We start from the raw sequence: 18,743 nt of genomic DNA on the forward strand, positions 1-18,743 counted from the left end.
CGTCACCTCGTCGGCACTCGGCAAGCTACGCCGGACAGCAGCAGAATCCACGTGAAGCCTCCTTGCAGCGAGCGCCAAAGGCGCTGCATGCTCGGCTATTCCACCAGCCGCAGCATGGTTCCAAGCGGTGGTGCAGGTGGGCACCTTGTTTCTATACGTCATACTGTCTTGTGCTCCTAGTCAGCTATGAAGCATCGCAAAGCTGACGAAATGGCATGGATCTTCCTTTAACGATTTGTTACTTTGCAAAATTGTCTATAGTTTATCAATCAATCAAGTAAACTAAATTATGTAACTTATGCATTTGTCTTCGTTTTTCTTAAAGCTAGGCTCTGTTAGTCACTGTGAAGGGTCCATATGAGCGCATTCCGATCAAACTATGGACATGTTCTCAGTCTCATCAAAAGGGGCGCCACAAATTTCGACTTCTGTTATGGCCTGTCATCCGTTTCGGAACCACCTCATATAAGCTGCCTCACTTATCAACTCACCGTAAAAGTTTGCTACCCAGTTTTTGACGAGCTTTTGCAGGTTCTGTTCGTCAAGTATGATACCCACCTTACGCAAGGCGAGCAAGCAACGCTGGACTTCGGTAGTTTTGCTTTGTCCAACGTGCCTCTGCTCAGCTACAAACCTACTCGACCTTGTTTTTGCAAGTGATGCGCGCCGGAAAGGCAATGAAACTGGCGAGACCAGGTTCGCCGCTTCGTCGAAGAGAGCGATAACCTGCAACAACAGTGAAAGCCTACAGATCGTTGCAGATGGAGCAGACGTCACGCAGGCCCAGCACCATCAGTTCCCGACAAGTGCCATCAGCTACCTGATTGAGAAGGAAGCACCGCGTGCTCCTCCAGCTCGGGCACGAAGGCAATCTGCACGTCTCGTTCAAAAGTTAGTGCTAGCAAAACTGTGAAATCAACACATCAGAAGCACCAGCACCAAAATGATGCCAAACAGCCAGCCATTCACACCAGCCCTAACTTCCACCTTGCAACAACACATCAGAAGTACAGGTTTCTGAAGGACATGCACATTGCTCTCTTTAGTGAGTTGGTAAGTCCATGAATATGTCCAATGCTCCACTCCGCGTTAAGAGCAGCCTAATGTTGTTGTTGTCCCTTTTGTTGTTTTTTCATATGTACTGCTCAGTATGGGTCTAACTTCTTCACCAGTGTAATAGGCAGCTCTCCTGCTCGTTCCTTTCAAGAAAAAAGAAGGCTAATGTTCACTACAGTACTAGAGAGCTCTCAATAGGACCACCATAATAGAATATTAGTAGGATTTCCCTAGGAGCCCAAGCCCACACACTCGTTTTGCATAAAACACATCAGGTTAGTTTTGTTCCCCAAGATTTTGGTACGGGTATGCCTGTCAGTTCAAGCGTTAAGACTGAAGAAAGGTTTTTATTACCTTTTACCTCTATAAGCAGGGTCCAGGTCCTCTTAGGCCTTAGCTGTGGCTGAGGCCTCAGATGAAATCGCCTCCCATATGACCAACTCTATATACTTACCTCTTATGATATTTACAGCACATGATCGTAAACTGTGTTTATTGGTCAAAGGCAAACTGGTTATCGTCTTCTACCACTTTAAAATGTTGAGGGTGGCTACCAGAGCAATATAGATGCCACATTTTCAAATATGCCCTGTCCAGATTCTTTACCTGCAATATTTTAAACCAAGGTGAAATTGCTAACTCTGGAAAGGTAAGGTATGCAGCAGAAACAAAACTGAAATGTTACCCATCGAGATGTATCAAACAAAGGACAGGTCATCCGAACAGCCTTGAGCCTGTTTGTAAGAGCTTGAAGTTTTGATGGATTCGTGGCTAGAAATACGGCCCTTTCCTCGTATTCTGTCAGGCTGAATAATAGCAAATATTAGTTATAACAAAAAAAATTCAACGATAAGAGGAAAAAAGTACATGTTCTTAGCTGAGAAGTCTAACCTATCGACTATCATTTCTTCCCCGACCCCCGTAGCTATACAGAGGGAACCTGCAACCCTTGTTGCCATTTTCTCCAGAGGAAGAGTAATCATTGGGAGGCCAGCCCATAATACATCTGTACCAGTAGTGTGGCCATTACACAGCGGGCTGTTCATCCAGCGATGGCAAAGTCAGAGCTTCGCGAAGAAAAGCAAAAAAGTGAGCAATAATATTTATCATAAGCAAGTGTGGATGGTTACGTGTCAAGAAAGAGATCCGCCAAGGTACTTCGCCTTATATGCTCATTTTTTGCGGCGACATCTGTAAATATAATTTGGTCCGCTCTTACTCCTATTGAAATCGCATCTGCCAAAAGTGCAAAGTTAGGAAAACATAGATATGCAAGCGAATGTGCACAAGTGAGAGGACAGGGGTGGACTATTACATGCACGCAATCTCATCTCTCCAGCAGCTGGAAACCTCAAGAGCCAAAGGACACTGTTTGGCACACGCTTCAGAATATTGCACCTGAGTCAGAAATAAATACTTCTGATGAACACGCTTGATTTGTACGGTGCTACTAGAGTTTCTTTTTGAGGATGCAACAGAGGGCATATCTGAACTACTTATTGATCATGTAAAAACCAACAAAAGCCTTCTACGTGATGTCAGGGAGAATAGTAGTTAGTACTAGAATTGTTGGAAGAAACAAAGTCATATTTTTGTATCAGAACATTTTAATCCTGACTATCTAAATATTTTTTGAATATGTGAATATTATGTATGCAAATTAATCTAAAAACACTTCCTTAGTTTAGTTGGTTTAAAGTTACCTTTGTGGACCATGTCAACATCCAAAACATCACCTTTTGGTGACATATCATAATAGTTACTCTTTGATATTGGTATAATATCTCCATGAAATGCATATTAGCAGTAAGACATTAATGGATTTACCAGGTGTTGAATATATCTGGATCCATCTTGTAGAGCTGGTTGAAGCATGCAAAAATAAATTTGTCCTCTGGCAGGCCATAGTCAGCGCGTTTGTGCGGGCAAACAGGATCAAGTACGTCTTGATTTTTCTATGACAAAGCAATCAGCATTATGAATATAAACCAGAATACAGAGACAAATCTTATTGCATTTAGTTGTTTCATATGTGGCATAAACCCTAGTTTGGTTCTCCAGTATTACTTTATCTTGTGAATCATTTTGGAAATAAATATAAATGGAAGCAAAGAGGAAATCTGCTCTCTCAAAAGCTGGAGGACCAAAGCAACTTTTACCTGATATGTATGACACAATACATACCTGTTTATAATCATTTACAAAGTAACAGTGAGGAAGGTGGACAAGCTTTTCTGAGTATATATGAGAATATTTTAACGGAGAGACAAACTGCCAGAGCAACAAGTTTAAATTAATATGCAGGCTAAGAAAGAACTTGCCATTTAAATAAGACAGGGCATAGAACTTCAATATTTTTACCTCATCAGTAATCAAATAATCAATATAGCTTGCACCAGTAGTTGCAGGAAATCCCATGTAAGAAACCTGGATTGGCGCTGGTTGCATGGCGAAAATTTCATTGCGTGCACCCTGAAAAACATACAATTTTTTGTGTAAAAGTAAAAAAAGCACATAGAAAAACAAATGGATGCCATTACTTCACTAGAAACAGAAACTATCCAGAAAATATGCAGCACAGGAGAACCAGATTACACAGATTTAAAGTTGCAGGGATAAGAAAAATTATCATTTACAAAGTAGTAGTGCACAAAATTAACAGTTGAGTAGCTGAATAGTTCACAATTCTAATGCTATGCTTTAGAATTAAGTATACAAATTGACTACTAAAGTTCATGCATTTCCAATATTAGTCTTGAGGCCTGGTGTCAGGAACTGAAATAGTGAAGTACATTTAGGATTCTTATTACACAGCATACACAAATGGAAACTGGACCAATTTGGGGGGAAGAAAGCCAATGGATCAGATACAAATAAAACTTTGAATAAAAAAGTCATTATTTACATTAAATTATGGAATATATAGTACCTTTGTATATCCATTAAGATTTATAAGAATTTGTATCTTATCTTCATTGATAACTTTAGCAATCATATCAGATGACATCGCTGACACATCAATGAAGTGCTCTGCTTCACCCTTAATACGTTGCCTCCATTCAGTGCCATCATCTTGGCTCAGAGCATAACAGAAAACCTGAAGAATTTTCATAAATAACTATTACCCCCTTCAACAGAATTACGATAAATATATCAAAATGGCAGAGCAAATAAGCGAGCAACCTCTACAATGTCGTTATTGTGCATTCCAAATACAGATCCCATCAGATGAGATAGAGGATGATTGCCGAAGTCACTACTCACATATCTAAAAAAACAAATGAACAAACAGGATTTTGTCAGGGAGCAACAACTTGTAAGTTAAAGCAATCTGTAGCAATGGTAGATAATGTACCCAATCCTAAGGCGAGAAGTTTTGTCATCAGCCTTGATAGGAGCACAAGAGGGGTGTGAGAATGCAGGAAGCCCAAAACGTGATGCAACCAAAGAGTAATGATCTGCATATTTTTTACTAAAACAAAAAAAAGTCAAGACATTGTGCTCCAATAAGTGGCTATTGAATTACCATTGATTACAGAGGTCAGTACAGAAACAGAACCTGATCTCCAGTGCAAGAGTTGGATCAATCGGGAATGCCATAGCATGGAATGGTTGTACACTTGGGAGAAGAGACATCTGGAAATGACCGAATAAGAATGACAGCTATTAAGAACGCGTATAGATGGAGAACAGGTAAACAAGGAAGATGTAAAAGGCTCATGCCTTTATTTGCTGCCTGATAATCCCCTCTACCTTGATGAAATTCTCTTCTCTCTCATCCCAATCACATACGCACTGCAAAAATTGTGAATCAAGCAAAATAAACTTGATTGATTCAGGCTTCATGTTAATAAGAATCCTAGCCTAGGTGCTACGAAAATCATTTTGAACTCACAAATCGAGTCCCACTCTGATTTAAAGTTAGTAAAACACCAAAAGTTCAGAGGGTGAATCAAAATAAGTTTTAATTTCCGCTAATGTAGAATTTAGTTCCTGTTTATCATATATAACTGGAGATTGCTTATGCCAGATTAAGAGAGTTTGATGTGGCAAACATTTTACCACACCTGTAGAGTGTGCAAGAGATTGCAGGTAACTTCTGGAAAATCTGGGCGTAACAGCAAGGCCTGCTTGTAACTGATAATTGCCAAATCCATTAGGCCCCTGTAAATGATGATACAAGATGACAGCATATAAGGACGATGTAGTAAGACTCAGTTGGCTTAAGTGCAATTTCCCATTGCAGTAGTTGAGATAGGAAATGCATTTACGTGTCTTTATACGCATATGCCAAATTTGCATGAGCTTCAGCCATGGTTGGTCTAATTGCAGCAGCCCGCAAATAGTCTTGAATTGCTTCACTGACTCTGCCTGCTTCTTTCAATGTATTCCCTCTATTCACAAGACCGTCGGCAGCCAAAGGATCAACACGGAGTACTTCATTATAACATGCTATGGCATTAGCATAGTTTCCCTAATTCAACAATGAGGAAAATATTGTCATTCTAGGTGCAAGCTATTATGTACACACAAAGATAATGATGAAGAATTGTAAATTAAACAAAAGTATGTGTCCAAAATAGTTAGTTGGCAGAATGCAGCAGTTCAATAACGCAAGTACCTGTTGTTTGTAAATCATCGCTAAGTTGTTGTAAGGTGCAGACAATCCAGTGGTAACTGTAAGCGCTGCCATGAAATGTGAAGCCGCTATGTCCAGCATGCTCCTGCAAGTACTTCCAAGATATAACTCTCTTTTTTAAAACGAACTGAGCAGGAGAGCTAATGATTATATTGATAAAGAAAAAGGCCCAAGATATAACTCTCGCACAATCCAAATAAATGATCCACAAACTTATAAACTCACCTCTCCATATAAACGTTCCCAAGGTTTGTCAGAGCTTGTGGGTGATTAGGTTGAAGAGCAAGGCATGTCTGCAAACATCAAAATGCCCGACAGACCAAATTTACATTAGGATTAAAAAAGATGAAAACATAAAGAAAAATTAGAGAAGTTTATGGCAACCTGGTAGCAACCGATTGCCTCATCGCATCTTCCAGATCCTTTTAAAGCATTTCCCTTCCAGTGGAATACAATACATATTAAGTGTCATGCTTTGTGATCAAAAGAAGCGAGGGTCTAACAGCATAGCTGAATGCCAAAAACGAACCAGATTGTTATAAGCTTCAACATATGACGGATTGCAGGTAGTGGCATGTCTATAACTTAAAATTGCTAAGTCCAGTTGACCTTGTTCATAGTAGGCATCACCAAGATTACCTGCAAACACAGAACATGGTCAGGACAAACTCATACATCATGACAGAGCCACAAGTTAATCATCAATAATATAATGAGTTTTACAGGTCTGGCTTTCGATGCAGCAAACAATCTGTAACTAACTGATAACAGCGACATCCTAAGAAATAATCCTTGCATCCACACAAATAATAATATCACATTGTTATGTAGAGTAATTATGATTATCCCAGAAGTCAAGTTACAGTTGGGAATCTATGGTTAACTTGTTTTTTTTCTTAGATAACATAAACCAGAGGTAAATCTACACTCACCATAAGCCATTGCATTTTGTGGGCATGCCTGTGCTGCATTTTGGTAGCATACAATTGCATCCTGACACATTCCAACAGCCTAAAAAGCAATGCTTCCCACAAAGATGTCAGAAAGATATTTCCACATAAAACCGTCGTTGAAGATAGACGGAATGGTACCTTGTAAAGATTTCCCAAGTTCATATGGGCATCATGAAATGCCGGCTTGAATTTGATTGCTTCCTGATAATGTAGTAAAACTTAAGAGAGTCAGAATGAGAATGTGGTTGCACTGGTAATTTTCTGAAGAAACGAAAGGTGTCAGTTACACCAAAAGAGCATTAGGAAAAAAAACTGAAGTATCTAACACAAGAACCCTCATGCTTAGGAACTCCGGAATAATTATATTATTTGTTGTTTCTTGGTGAAGTTATGAATCACGACAAAACAGCGATATGTAGTTCTTAAGGAGAGATATGTGGCTAAGCATCTACAAACAAGAAGCAATGTCAAGTCAGTGCAAATTACACACCTTATAGTAGAGAACTGCCTTATTGAAATCTCCCCATTGCGTGAAAAGTCCAGCAATATTATGCCACGCAGTTGCACAACTAGGTGCTATGCTTACAGCCTCTCTAAAGCAATTGTATGCCTGCACAAGTCGCATAAAAACATCCAAATCATGGTTCGTACCAGTACAAATGCCATGTTTGTTTGATCAACATGAAGTAGTGTTACAAAGGATCTTAATTTAAGGAAAAATAACAGGCGAAGTGTGTAATTTTCGTATGGGACTAGAGCTGTGGAGATAAAATCAGCAACAAACAGGGCCAGTTTAAGTTGGTTGAAATCGCTACAATGTAAATAGTTCTAAAATGGTGTAGTTGTCATGTCAATTTCAGCCATAATTTGTCAAAATGATGATAAATATGTTTATTTACCAAGAAAACAATGTCAGGGCAGCCTCCAGGTTCCATAAGAAATGAATAAAATAGCTCATTTATCAATACACAACAACAATAAACTTGGTATGAAATGAACACAATTGCATGGTTACTAAAAGGAAAATCACTTATAACAGGAAATCCCATGGGATACTTGGATACGATGCCTGTTTTATTGTACAGAGACATCAAATTCGATACAGACTGGTTAATAATGCCATGGACAGCAGATAAGGTTTTGTTTCCCTACTTACATCTCTGCATGATCCTTGTGCCTTCAACACATCACCAAGATTGCAATAGGCATCAACCTAGATTTGCAATGTAGTTAATCAAAACCTCCAGAAGGCCAAGTTAAGTTTGAAGATTTGATTCATTAGCATCTAATTAATAAAAACAATTGTTAATTACCAAACGAGGATTTAGTGCAAGCGCCTGATGGCAATATTTGGTTGCTTCGATGAGATTTCCTTTTCGAGTATAAGCATTTGCCAAGTTTGAGAATGCGTCAGCAAAGCTGGGTCGCAGCTACAGAATTATAATTTAGCATTAGTCTGAAAGTTCAAAAAAAAAATACTTAGTGAAAAAAGTTAAAAATACTGTATGCAGTGACAACACAGACACCCCCGTCACTGACACAGTGACACATAGAAGCCAAAATCTAAATCTCATGGCAGGGAAGATCCTGCCCCATTTCAGCTTCAGCCATCAGATAGTACACTTACCTGAATTGCATGCTTATAGTACTGGATGGCACGATCCATGTCGCCTTTCTCCTGCAATAGACAATAGAACCGAAAATGTATTAAGCCATGCAAACAATAACACCGCACTTTCCACCAATAATTTCCTGAGGAAATGGCATCACCCTCCATGCATTAGCCATGTTGTTGAAGCACTCAGGGAAATTGGGCTGGATTGCCACAGCCTCCTCGTTCTTCGCGATGCACATGTCAAACTCCCGCAGCTAAACATTTTTTATAAGAAAAAAAATCAATACAGCTCCCCAAGCCACAGAATATCAGCAATGAGGCCGAATTTCGCCCGCAAACCTGATAATACACGGCGCCGAGAAGCAGAAGGTTCTCCAAGCGCCTCGGGTTCTCCCTGTACACCGCATTGCTCTGCTCAAGCGCTGCTCTGTAATCCCCTGCGTTGTAACTCTGTTGCGCGATCTCGAGGCGCGTGCCTTCGTCAACTGAACCTCAACCAAAACACAACGGATCATTTTCCACCACGAAATTTCGATCGAACTGAATTGTTGATAGAACAGGGGAGGGTTTCAGGTCCGAACCTTGGAGGGGGTTCAGCAGCAGAGCATCGATCGCCGCGCCGAGCTGCTGCGGCCGCGGATGTATAGGAGGGAGCGGGTAGGGCCCGCGCAGTTCCTCCGCGGCGGCCACGGCGCCACCGCCGCGGCCGCAAATGGAGAGCATCGCCGCCAACGGCGATCGGTGGCCCGAGGCTTCTATAAACAAGGCCGCCAAACCCTAACCCGCCGCCACACCGCGCGGCGCCGAGCTTCCGCGTGCCAGGTGGGGTGGGAGGAGTGAGAGTGGAGGGGATGGCTCACGCACGCGTTTCGGCTTCTTTCGGGGGATGATGGTGGCTTTTCTCGGACGCGTCGCGTTCGTGGGGGAGAATTTGGGGAACGCGTGGGGTATTTGTAGGTGAGGCCGGTCGCCGCTGGGATTGGAAATCGGGTGGGCGCGGGAGCTGATAGCTCGGAGTTGTCTGTTGGCGCCGTGCGGGGGTTTGAAGCCGTTGGATTGGATTCCGGGGGTCTGGTATGGACGACGGGATGTGTCATGCAATGAGCTGGGCCAGTGGAGGCCATTGCTTGTCTGGTGGGCTGGGCGCATTCTGTCCCAGTCAGCATCCATTGGGCCTATAGATAGTCCACTTCATCCTCTCGGAAAAGAACAAGTCCAAATTCGATGGCCGAGATGACAAACGAAATTGATGGGCTATAGTTGCCACTTTGAGCCCATCATAGCTAGTTTAGTTTTTCCGGTTCAGCTGCTCTTTTTTCCTTCACAAACTGAGGCTCCTTTGGGCTTTTGGGGCTGCTTTTGCTTCCCAAAAGCCCAAAGCCAACCAAAAGGCACAAGGAGACAACGTGACTTTATCTAAAAGTAACTTTCTTTGTAGTAGGAATGTCACAACCAGTTCAGACTTGCTTTCACCGGTTGTGGGAGGAGAAACTTTAGTTTATTTACCCCACTCCTAAATAGAGAATACCGGTTCGATTCCCTATCCGACCACGCCCTGACAGAAAAAGAAGCTCGCGAGGTCGTTCCATCGCCGATCGCGAGGTCGGTCCGCCGCCGCCGCCGTGGTCTCCTCCGCCACCGTGGGCGTGGGCGCAGGTGACCTCCGCCACGGCGAGCTCCTCTGCCGCCGCGCAGGCTCCTCCAGCGCGAGCCTCCTCCGCCGTCACGAGCTCCTTCGTCGCGAGCCCCGCGTGGATCTACCCCGACGAGGAGGCGTCGCGCCCAGGCCGGCAAGGCCCGGTCGGTGCGCCTAGGCCGGTGAGCCCCCGGCCGCCACTGCTCCTTCACGCCTTGGCCAGTGAGAGGAAGAAGAAGAGGCTGAAGAGCAGGGTCAGCTCGTCAGTGAGAGAGGGAGAGAGTTGAACGGGGAGGGCTGTGGATGACACGTGGAGTCCGCTTAAATATTTTCTCAAAAGCCACAGTTGCCCAACCAAATAGCTTTCGACTATCTCACAGCTCACACCTCACAACAGATTTTCTGCAACCCACAGCTATTTTTTCAAAAGTTATATCTCAACCAAACACATCCTAGACCACTTTGACTTTGGTCTGCACCGTTTCTTCTCACCTTGATGAGGGTGATCGTGCACCGGCATAGGCTTTAGATGCATCTATCACCCGTCTTTATAGCTGAAGTGCATATCTAGTTCCATAAACGCGCTACGGTGTACAGCATGTGTAAGGACCCGCGTACTTGTGCTGGGTTTATTTCAGGTTAATGCCAAAGCTGGTTATTGATTTGCAGTACCTGCAGGCTTCCTTTTATGGCGGCAAATGTTGCTTAGATGTCATGGTATTTCGGAAGCTATAACGTACAATAAGCAACAATGCTAACATCATTTTCATCCGGGCCTAGATGCTCGGTTACACGCTAGGCCACGTGAACTGCCAGGTGTAGGCTGTAGCCCAGTGTAGGCTAACCCAGATTCTCTCTGGTCTCTACGAGCTGCTGCGGTCCTGTGCAGTGTGCACGTCGTCAGCCCCCTGAAGTAGCTCTGTACTAGAGCCGCTCCAAGCCCCTGCTCGCCCGGCTGAGCCGTCGACCCTCACCTCAATCAGGCGGCCACGACGCCACAGCACCTGCCGCTGCCGGGGCGCAGCGCAAGCGCAGGGACCTCTCAAATCGGTTAGTCCCGTCGCCAACCCGGCCGATACGATGCGTCGTGGGTGTGCCCCGGGACTCTTGTCACCGTGTCACGTCCCCGTGCCGCGCTTCCGCTAGCTCCCACTCCCACTCCCAAGTCCCACCCAACTGCGAACCCAGCCACGCCGCGCCCGCCCCGCCTCGCGAGTTCACGCCCGCGCGCGCGCTCCGGTGCCGGCTCCGTGGCCTCTTCCCTGCCCAGCCCGAGAGCGGAGTACATCGCCGTCCGGGGCTTGATGACCCCGTGCGCGCGCGCGCCCCGCGGCCGTGCGGGGAGGACCCGGGACCGCGCGGGAGGAAGGAACAACCCAACCCAACCGGTGCGCGAGGCGGCCGCGGACGCTGAGCTCGTCGTCGTCGCCTCTTTTTCGCACGGGAGCGGCGGGGGCTGATCGCTCGCAAGCCGCACGGCATGATTGCGTGGGTCGCGCGCGGGGGACCGCGGGGGTCGTAGCGTACCGCGCCGCGTCGCCGTCCGGCCCCGTCCGGCGTCCGCACCCTTTTCCATTGCCAGTGCTCGGTACCAACAGTAACAGAGCATCGTCAGGGATCGGGCGGCAGGGCAGACCCAGGCCTCCGCGTACATTTACGTTGCTCCGATACACGGGGGCGGACATTGTCCCTGAGGCGTGGTGACACGCACACATGGTGGCCGGGCGGGGGGGCCACGGGCGGGCGCAGCCGGGCTGACAGGCACATACCAACGCACGCAAGCCACTGGAACAGGAGTGGCCCTCCTGCGGGCTCCTGTTCTGTTCCTCATCTCGCCGGCCTCACCCCCAAGATAGATAGGGGCCCTGTCGAGCTACCTCTCACCCCCGCAGGGGCTCCCTGCGCCATAGAAATCTCACAAGGAAATCACAGCAGATGAGCATGGTGTGTCCTCCTCCATTCCGGACGGCCTGTCAATACTTCTCTCTCTCTCTCTCTCTCTCTCTCTCTCTCTCTCTCTCTCTCTCTCTCTCTCTCTCTCTCTCTCTCTCTCTCTCTCTCTCTCTCTCTCTCTCTCTCTGTGTGTGTGTGTGTGTGTGTGTGTGTGTGTGTGTGTGTGTGTGTGGTTGCACAACAGCACAAGGTCAGGCAGGCTGGCCTTGACTGCGAGTAACTGTACTCGTACGGCGGTGTGGACTGGGTATTTGGGTTTGGACGCAATGATCGGCCTCTGTACCTGTCCGATGAGCGAGCGGAGCGACGAGTCTGCACCTGCCGATGGGGATTTGCGGCAACGCCGACGGGCCACCAGCCGCGGGGCGGGGAGCGGCGGCGACTGTGCCTGTGCTGTGCGCGCCCCCTCCTCGCCTGCGCGCTTGCTTGTGTCGGGTGGGGAATGAGATGGCGCGCGCGGGCGGGCGGGCGGGCGGGAGGGATTAGGAGGGGGATCCCCATCACGCCAACCGCGAGCCAGTGCTGGTCTGGTACTCTCTGCTATGGCTTTGGTTGGGTTGCAGCAAGTAGGACTAGATACCCTGTTAACTTTAGCTTATGTCACATCCAATGTTTGATACTAATTAGAAATTAAATATAGTTTAATTGCAAAATTAATTACACAGATAGAGTCTAATTCGCGAGACGATCTATTAAACCTAATTAGTCCATGATTTGACAATGTGGTGCTACAGTAACTGTTTGCTAACGATGGATTAATTAGCCTTAATAGATTCATCTCGCGAATTAGACTTCATCTGTGCAATAGTTTTATAATTAGCTCATGCTTAATCCTTCTAATCAGCATCCGAACATTCGATATGACCCTACTAAAGTTTGACATCTCGTATCTAAACAACCCCTAAAGCAGCAGGGCTCTCCTCTCCAACCTGAACCTGACAATGCCCTCTTCCCTAACCTGAACCTGACAATGCCCTCTTCCCTAATGTCATGTGGGGGCAGCCACACTAATCATGTTTCAGTTCCAGAGTGCGCAATGCAAAGAGCAAAGTAGAATGAACGGGCCTGTGTGTGTGTCGCTCGGTGTTTAGATTCCTTTTCTTTCTTTCCGGTGAAAAACTCTCTGTAGGGCAGGCTGCAGGTCAACAATGGCTTCGCTTTGATCTCGCCGCTCATGATTGCGTGGCCGATGATGCAAAAGCTGGGACGGACACGGACAGTTCAAGCGCCTTTCTTTTGCATGTATGCAGGTGAGAAAGATTCAGAATCGATGGCTTCAGAAAAGCTGCCCAGCATTTCGCTCATGCCAATGCAGTCTCCAGCCAGTCTGCTGGTGCCATCGATCACCTCTGATCGAAAGGACTCACTCAGGGTGTCAGCAGGTGAAGCTGCCGTATGATACTGCCGGTATGAACGGTGTATAGTTTAGCAACGGATTTGTTTGCGATGCTGACAGGTGACGCCATGCATCTAGGGTTGTACTTAGCTCAAGAATTAGCTCGTACCGTGGAGGGCACGGACCTTAAATTTTTCCAGGAATATGGTGTCCAGATCTGGGCCAGCTGGTGATACACATATCTCTCTTACATAAGTATAAGGCGTTTGACTTGCGGCTGTGGTTGCGATCGCATCACATCCCCCCCCGGTAATGCAGCATTTCGCGGCAGGTGACGCACTAGTCTTCGCTTCAAAGCTAACAGAAAATTACGTCCCACTCCAGTTGCAGCTCTCTCCCCCCTCTGGACATGGGAAGACGACGAGGGCCATACGCCCACTCTGACCAGTACACGGACCGGAAAATCTGCCCCGTATCAGTTATCTGGGCATGGGATGATCTTTTTGTAGAAAAAATGGTTTCTTGTTCATGCCCGTGACAGAGCCATGATCTGGGACGCAAGCAGAAGCAGGAAGCGGTGGCTGTTCATGGCGACCACGATCTTATTACAGTCTCACGCCGAGGCCACAAACTCCTGTACGAGACACATCACGTTGTTCCGTCCTCTTCTTCCCAGTGCTAGTATTTATAAATGTATCATCCCTTCCTCGCCTTTCCTCTGTCTCTCCTCCCGGCTGCAGAACAATCCCCTTGCGACTTACGGGCTTGTCCCACTTATTTTGCTGCGAATTTACAGCTCACGCTTGCTGCAGTGTGATTGCATCTGGTCAGACAGAGCAGTAGTGGTGTTCCGGTAACAGGGTTTTTTGGAGCGGAGTAATCAGACATCAAGGATTTGGGAGCAGTAAGCAGTTAGGCGCTGCTGTGAGATGGTGTGGTGTGTAATTTAGTCATGATTTGGAGATGGCTCAGCTATATCCTGCACAAGATCGTCCGGTCAGACTCAGGAAAGGGAGAGATCAGAACAACTCGCTCCGCTGATTCCGTTCCGGCGCGTGATCACAGCCTGGATGATTTGGACTCGCTGAAGTGGATTGGTAGCTCCAATCCTTAACAACTTAACAACCAAAGAGAGATAAACCTTTTCCCCTTTTTCTTTTTTCTTTTTTTTTGATTTTGATGTAGCTACAGATGAACAGGAGCAGCATAGCATCGCCACTGAATGCCGTTGCACACTGCGTGCCTGATGTGCGCCTACCGTAACATCTCTGCGAAAAACCAGTCTAGAAATAATTCTAAAGGGGAACAATGGCCTCCTCAGCAGAGCTCGCCCCTGCCCTAGTGGAGTGCTGTCCCTTTCTTCGGGTACTTATCATACAGCTAAAAAGCAGCCACAAATCCACTCCCAGCACCAAGTTGCTTGTTCCTTCTGTCCATGTCCTTTTACAGGATCCCTCTTCTTGGCTGAATATATTCCAGAACCAAAAAATCCTACTTCCAGACCTCAAAGCACCAAGCCACCAACTAGAACAAACGCTATGCCTCTTACTCAAGGATATGCAGGAAAAAAAGAAAGAAGTCTATATTTCAGCTCAAGAAGATCGGGAATGACAGGAATAGGGATCTTAAATATACATATATCAGCTACAAATATAATGGCAATACAAATGATATTACAGGTCTTCCCTCTCGCTTGAGAGGATAAGGGTCTGATTGAGCATATACGGCAGGCACCACATTTCGTTGCGTGCGATCTTGCAGATAAACAGGCGATGGCGTAACCAAACGCCATGCGTGGTGCTCTTCACATTTTGTTCAAAGAATGATTACACCAGGGGGGAAATTAGAAGCTAAAACACTGCTAGGGCCCAACGCTGTTAGGTTGAATCTCAAGAGTGCTTCCGCTGCAAGCTGATCTCTCGTCTCGTCTTTATATACACGGGATCCGAGCTTTGGACTGAATTTCAGCTATGTCAAAGCTCCATTTTCATGTGGACTGTTTGCAACGAACCTGATGAGCAGTAATTCGATATCAGAATTCATATATAGCCATGTTTGACCATTAAGATACCGGATCACTAGGATGCTGAAGTTCGCTTACCATTGTAGCTGTTTGAGGAGGTGGCCGCAATTTCCTGATTTTGCCCGATATCCATGTGAACTACACTTTGGAGATCATCTTGCCAGAAAGTCCCAACCTGTGATGCATTTTTTTTATCCTCAGTGTCACCGCATACAGATAGTATAACTTAAGCTCACAAAGTTGGTGTGCATTATTACCTGCGAGGCGGCGTCGCTAACTCCATTGAGAAAACGATGTTGAGAGTTCATCTGCTGGCAAAATGCCGGGTCAAGTGGGTGCATATTACTTTGGTTGTCCATGCCATTGGTTAGGCTGCAACCTAGAGGGCTCCCCTGGTGTGTCTGGTTAAGGTATGGCAGCGGTGCACCTGAGGTCTCCAGTGGGAAATGCGAGTTCTGCAACGGGCCGCAGGACTGCTGTATCTGATTACAAACAGAATTGGAATATGAGATGGGGCCAAATACTCTGTTGCCTCAATAAGAGGAACCAAACATGGTAATGTGATCAATGATATATGCTTGTCCTCACATCTTTAGGAAGGAGGTTAGGCAAATTGTTGAAGTCCAGCTGGGGATTCACAGTGGCCAATTTCATGGACAGGAACTGCAAAATGGATGTTAAAGGAAAGGGTTCAGATAGCATATATCGACCTTGGTTCCATTCTAAAATGGAAAAACCTGCAGTTTCACAATCACTCCAGCTCTGAATTGACAGTGGGCACATACCTCGACTTGCCGTTGCAAGGACTGCACATAGTTTATGATTTCATCCAGCATGACTGCCTTGCCAACCACCTGAAACGAGTAACATTTCCCAATTTCAAATATGAGCAACAAAGTACTCTAGGACAGCAAGTGCCTGATATCAATTATGAGGGCCTTCTTCTGTTACCTTGTTGCAACCCGGCACAAGATCCTGCAGCAGCTTCATCCTCTGGCTGATCTTTTCTCTTCTCACCTGAATTGTTTGACAAAAGCGAGAAAAATCAACACAAAATCTACAGCAAGGGTGATAGCAAGAACGATGCAATTGAGCCCCAAGGAATTGTACCCTCTCAGCGAGGCTGTGGCTGTCTGTCGCCTCACCGCGCCTCGCCCGGACATGGATGTAGTCCTTGGGCGGCTCGGGGGGCTTCGATGTGTCTTTCCCCTGCTTCTTGCCGCCATTCTCGCTGTTGCTCTGCGCGGCCTTCCCCTTGGCGGAGTTGTCCTCCGCGCCATTGCCCTCGTCCGCGGATTTGCACCGCTTCCCGCTGGATTCCTCCTGCAAAACGCTCCCAAAATGAAATCTTTTGCTCCAAAACTGAACTGCGCGGCGAATTGGGGCAAGAAACTAACGCAATTGCGCACGTACCTTGGCGAGATCCTTTGCGGCGGCGGACCCAGGGCCGTCCTTTCCTTTCCCCTTCCCGCTGGACTTCCGCTTCTTTGCATTGCCGTCGGAAGGGGCTTTCAACGCCATCTCCGCGCTGGCCGACGCCGGATCGGACACTGATGACTCGTCCCGGCCGTTCCCGAGCTCCAGCTCCTTCAATGCACCGACGGGGCCGGCTTCCGGGAGGCCGAACTGTCCCGGGACGGCGCCGTACCCGCTTCCACCGGTGCGGCCGTCAAAGCCGGAGAGCCTCGCCGCGCGCTCGGCGAAGCCTGGGTCGGCGAGGAACTGGTCCAGGTGGCCCATCGGCATCAAGTTCTCAAGGATTGGCAAGCCGCTGGGTCCGGCGCCGCCCACCTGCGGCGGCGGGTAGTGGTGGAACTGGCCCATCATAGAGAGGTTGAGCTTCGGGGGAGAGCTGAGACGCGTGCCGCCGTACTGCGGCTGGGGCGAGATCCCGTGCAGAGCGAGGCCATCAGTCGCCGCGGCGGCCATCGAGTTGGACGTCGGGGAGGAGACCATCGAGCTGAGCGCCGGGTCGAGGTGGTCGCCGGCCGCGGCGGCGGCGGCCATGGACTGGTTCCAGTTGAGGTTGAGGAAGCACGACGGCGCCGATGCGGGCGGCAGCTGGTCGGGCGGCCCACAGTTCATCTCCGGCGAGCCGGAATTGCGCGAAGATCTGCAGCGAGCGTCCGCAATCGCCTAGGGGACCGCGCAATCCCCACTCAAAGAACCCGAATTCCGAGCACGAGCACGCGCACCCGCGAGCTGCGACCCCAATTGAGCAAAGAAACGCGAGGGGCAATCAGCGCAGCTCCCACCAAATCCCACTATGGGGCGGAGATAAGGTCCGAGAAGGTAAAGGCAGGAGCTTTTCGTGTGCGTGACAAAGCAAGCAAAAGTGGGGGAACAGTAAAGGAGTGGAAAAGAAGCACCTAAACCAAAGCAAAAGCTTGCAGCAGGCTGAGGCAAAAGCAGGGAGAGAGAGGAGAGGAGAGAGAGGAGCTAGCACAGCAGTTGTAGAGAAGTAGAGATTGCGAGTGTGTGCGCTGGGGCAATATGTATATAGGTCCAGGATGGCATGGGTCAAATTGGATGGCTTATGGGCATCATCACCCCAGCCTTTCCTGCCATGAAAGGGGGGAGGAAGAAGCTAGAGGGAGCAGCACTGGAGCGAAGTGTTGTGGTGCACTGGTGCGGCCGGTGCGGTGAGTTGCTTGCTGGAGGTGGAGAGAAGGAGAAAAGGGAGATGCACTGCTGCCGCTTTTATTTGTGCTGTCAACCAGAGAATAAAAAAAAACAATGCATGTAATTTGCTTTCGTTTTTGTTTTCTGATCCCGGAAATTTTTTAGATGGAGCTGATGGTCCCCAAGCGCGAGGAGGGATGGTGTGTTGTTTGGGTCATGAAATTGAGGGATCAACCAATCATTAAATCGGGGAGGGGACTAGGCCACAAGGGGACAAAAGGATGCTTGGTAGTCTGGGTTAGATCGTATACTTGCTAAAAACCAAATCATTTTTAATGGGTTTTTCAGTTTTCAATTCCGGGATAGAACAAGAGCCCATTGGATGGGAACCGCTGTGGGTTTGTTTGTGTGCTGCGACACTTTTTCTATGGCTGATTGAGGTTTTCAGCCCCTTCTGTTCGACGATGTTGGTGCCTTAGCGTGGGTGGAAAATTTGAAGTGCCTGCCTGTTTTTGTTAGCACCCGAGTTTCTCACAAGTATATATCCTCTGATTTACTTGAAATTTAATGACAAGTTAATTAAAATGTAATGATATGGAGGTTTATTTGTAGCCAACCGATCATTTTGCAGTAGCACTTTTATGACTACTCTTATGTGCATTAAATGATTAAATTTAGAATTTTTTTGAATTTTTCCCTCAAAAAACTTTGGAATGGTCCACCATCCGTGGCACATTATAAGACATAATTTAATTTTAGTTATGGTGATGGTAGTAACATCTTTTGTTCATGAGTTTTACCTGTTCATCTTCATGCATTCTGCTTCCGCAAAATCAAAACTTTTCTGTTTATGGTGTTATAAGACAATAACATTGCTCTTAACCCAGGGAAGATTTGCAAAATATGTGCT

General features: G+C 47.0%; 2 protein-coding genes across 3 annotated transcripts; both read right to left on the minus strand.

The window, feature by feature from the left end:
* Window positions 1-397: 397 nt before the first annotated feature.
* On the minus strand, window positions 398-9,712 carry LOC117855540 (uncharacterized). 2 transcript variants are annotated; one of them, XR_004640518.2, is made up of 29 exons: window positions 8,845-9,712; window positions 8,603-8,748; window positions 8,419-8,517; window positions 8,276-8,326; window positions 7,962-8,078; window positions 7,805-7,861; window positions 7,139-7,258; window positions 6,787-6,849; window positions 6,628-6,706; window positions 6,225-6,334; window positions 6,080-6,133; window positions 5,921-5,988; window positions 5,678-5,780; window positions 5,328-5,530; window positions 5,124-5,220; window positions 4,780-4,851; window positions 4,616-4,692; window positions 4,412-4,528; window positions 4,240-4,324; window positions 3,986-4,153; window positions 3,418-3,528; window positions 3,241-3,327; window positions 2,884-3,011; window positions 2,372-2,454; window positions 2,187-2,292; window positions 1,948-2,094; window positions 1,742-1,862; window positions 1,411-1,662; window positions 398-1,199 (listed from the first exon to the last, which is right to left on the minus strand). XR_004640518.2 is itself a non-coding variant. In XM_034737920.2 (28 exons), the coding sequence occupies exons 1-28, from the start codon at window positions 8,984-8,986 to the stop codon at window positions 1,549-1,551; spliced, it is 2,925 nt and encodes a 974-aa protein (XP_034593811.1). In that variant the 5' UTR covers window positions 8,987-9,712; the 3' UTR covers window positions 945-1,548. The 2 variants fall into 2 exon arrangements, 1 of the variants encoding a protein (XP_034593811.1); XM_034737920.2 differs by having other exon boundaries at window positions 945-1,662.
* A 5,084-nt stretch (window positions 9,713-14,796) lies between these two features.
* On the minus strand, window positions 14,797-17,888 carry LOC117855541 (transcription factor bHLH62). The gene is made up of 8 exons (XM_034737922.2): window positions 16,625-17,888; window positions 16,322-16,534; window positions 16,163-16,228; window positions 15,997-16,065; window positions 15,800-15,874; window positions 15,469-15,693; window positions 15,290-15,386; window positions 14,797-15,199 (listed from the first exon to the last, which is right to left on the minus strand). The coding sequence occupies exons 1-8, from the start codon at window positions 17,294-17,296 to the stop codon at window positions 15,162-15,164; spliced, it is 1,455 nt and encodes a 484-aa protein (XP_034593813.1). The 5' UTR covers window positions 17,297-17,888; the 3' UTR covers window positions 14,797-15,161.
* Between the last annotated feature and the right edge of the window lie 855 nt (window positions 17,889-18,743).

This window comes from Setaria viridis, chromosome 5 (genome assembly GCF_005286985.2).
Source record: "Setaria viridis chromosome 5, Setaria_viridis_v4.0, whole genome shotgun sequence".
Lineage (NCBI taxonomy): Eukaryota > Viridiplantae > Streptophyta > Magnoliopsida > Poales > Poaceae > Setaria > Setaria viridis.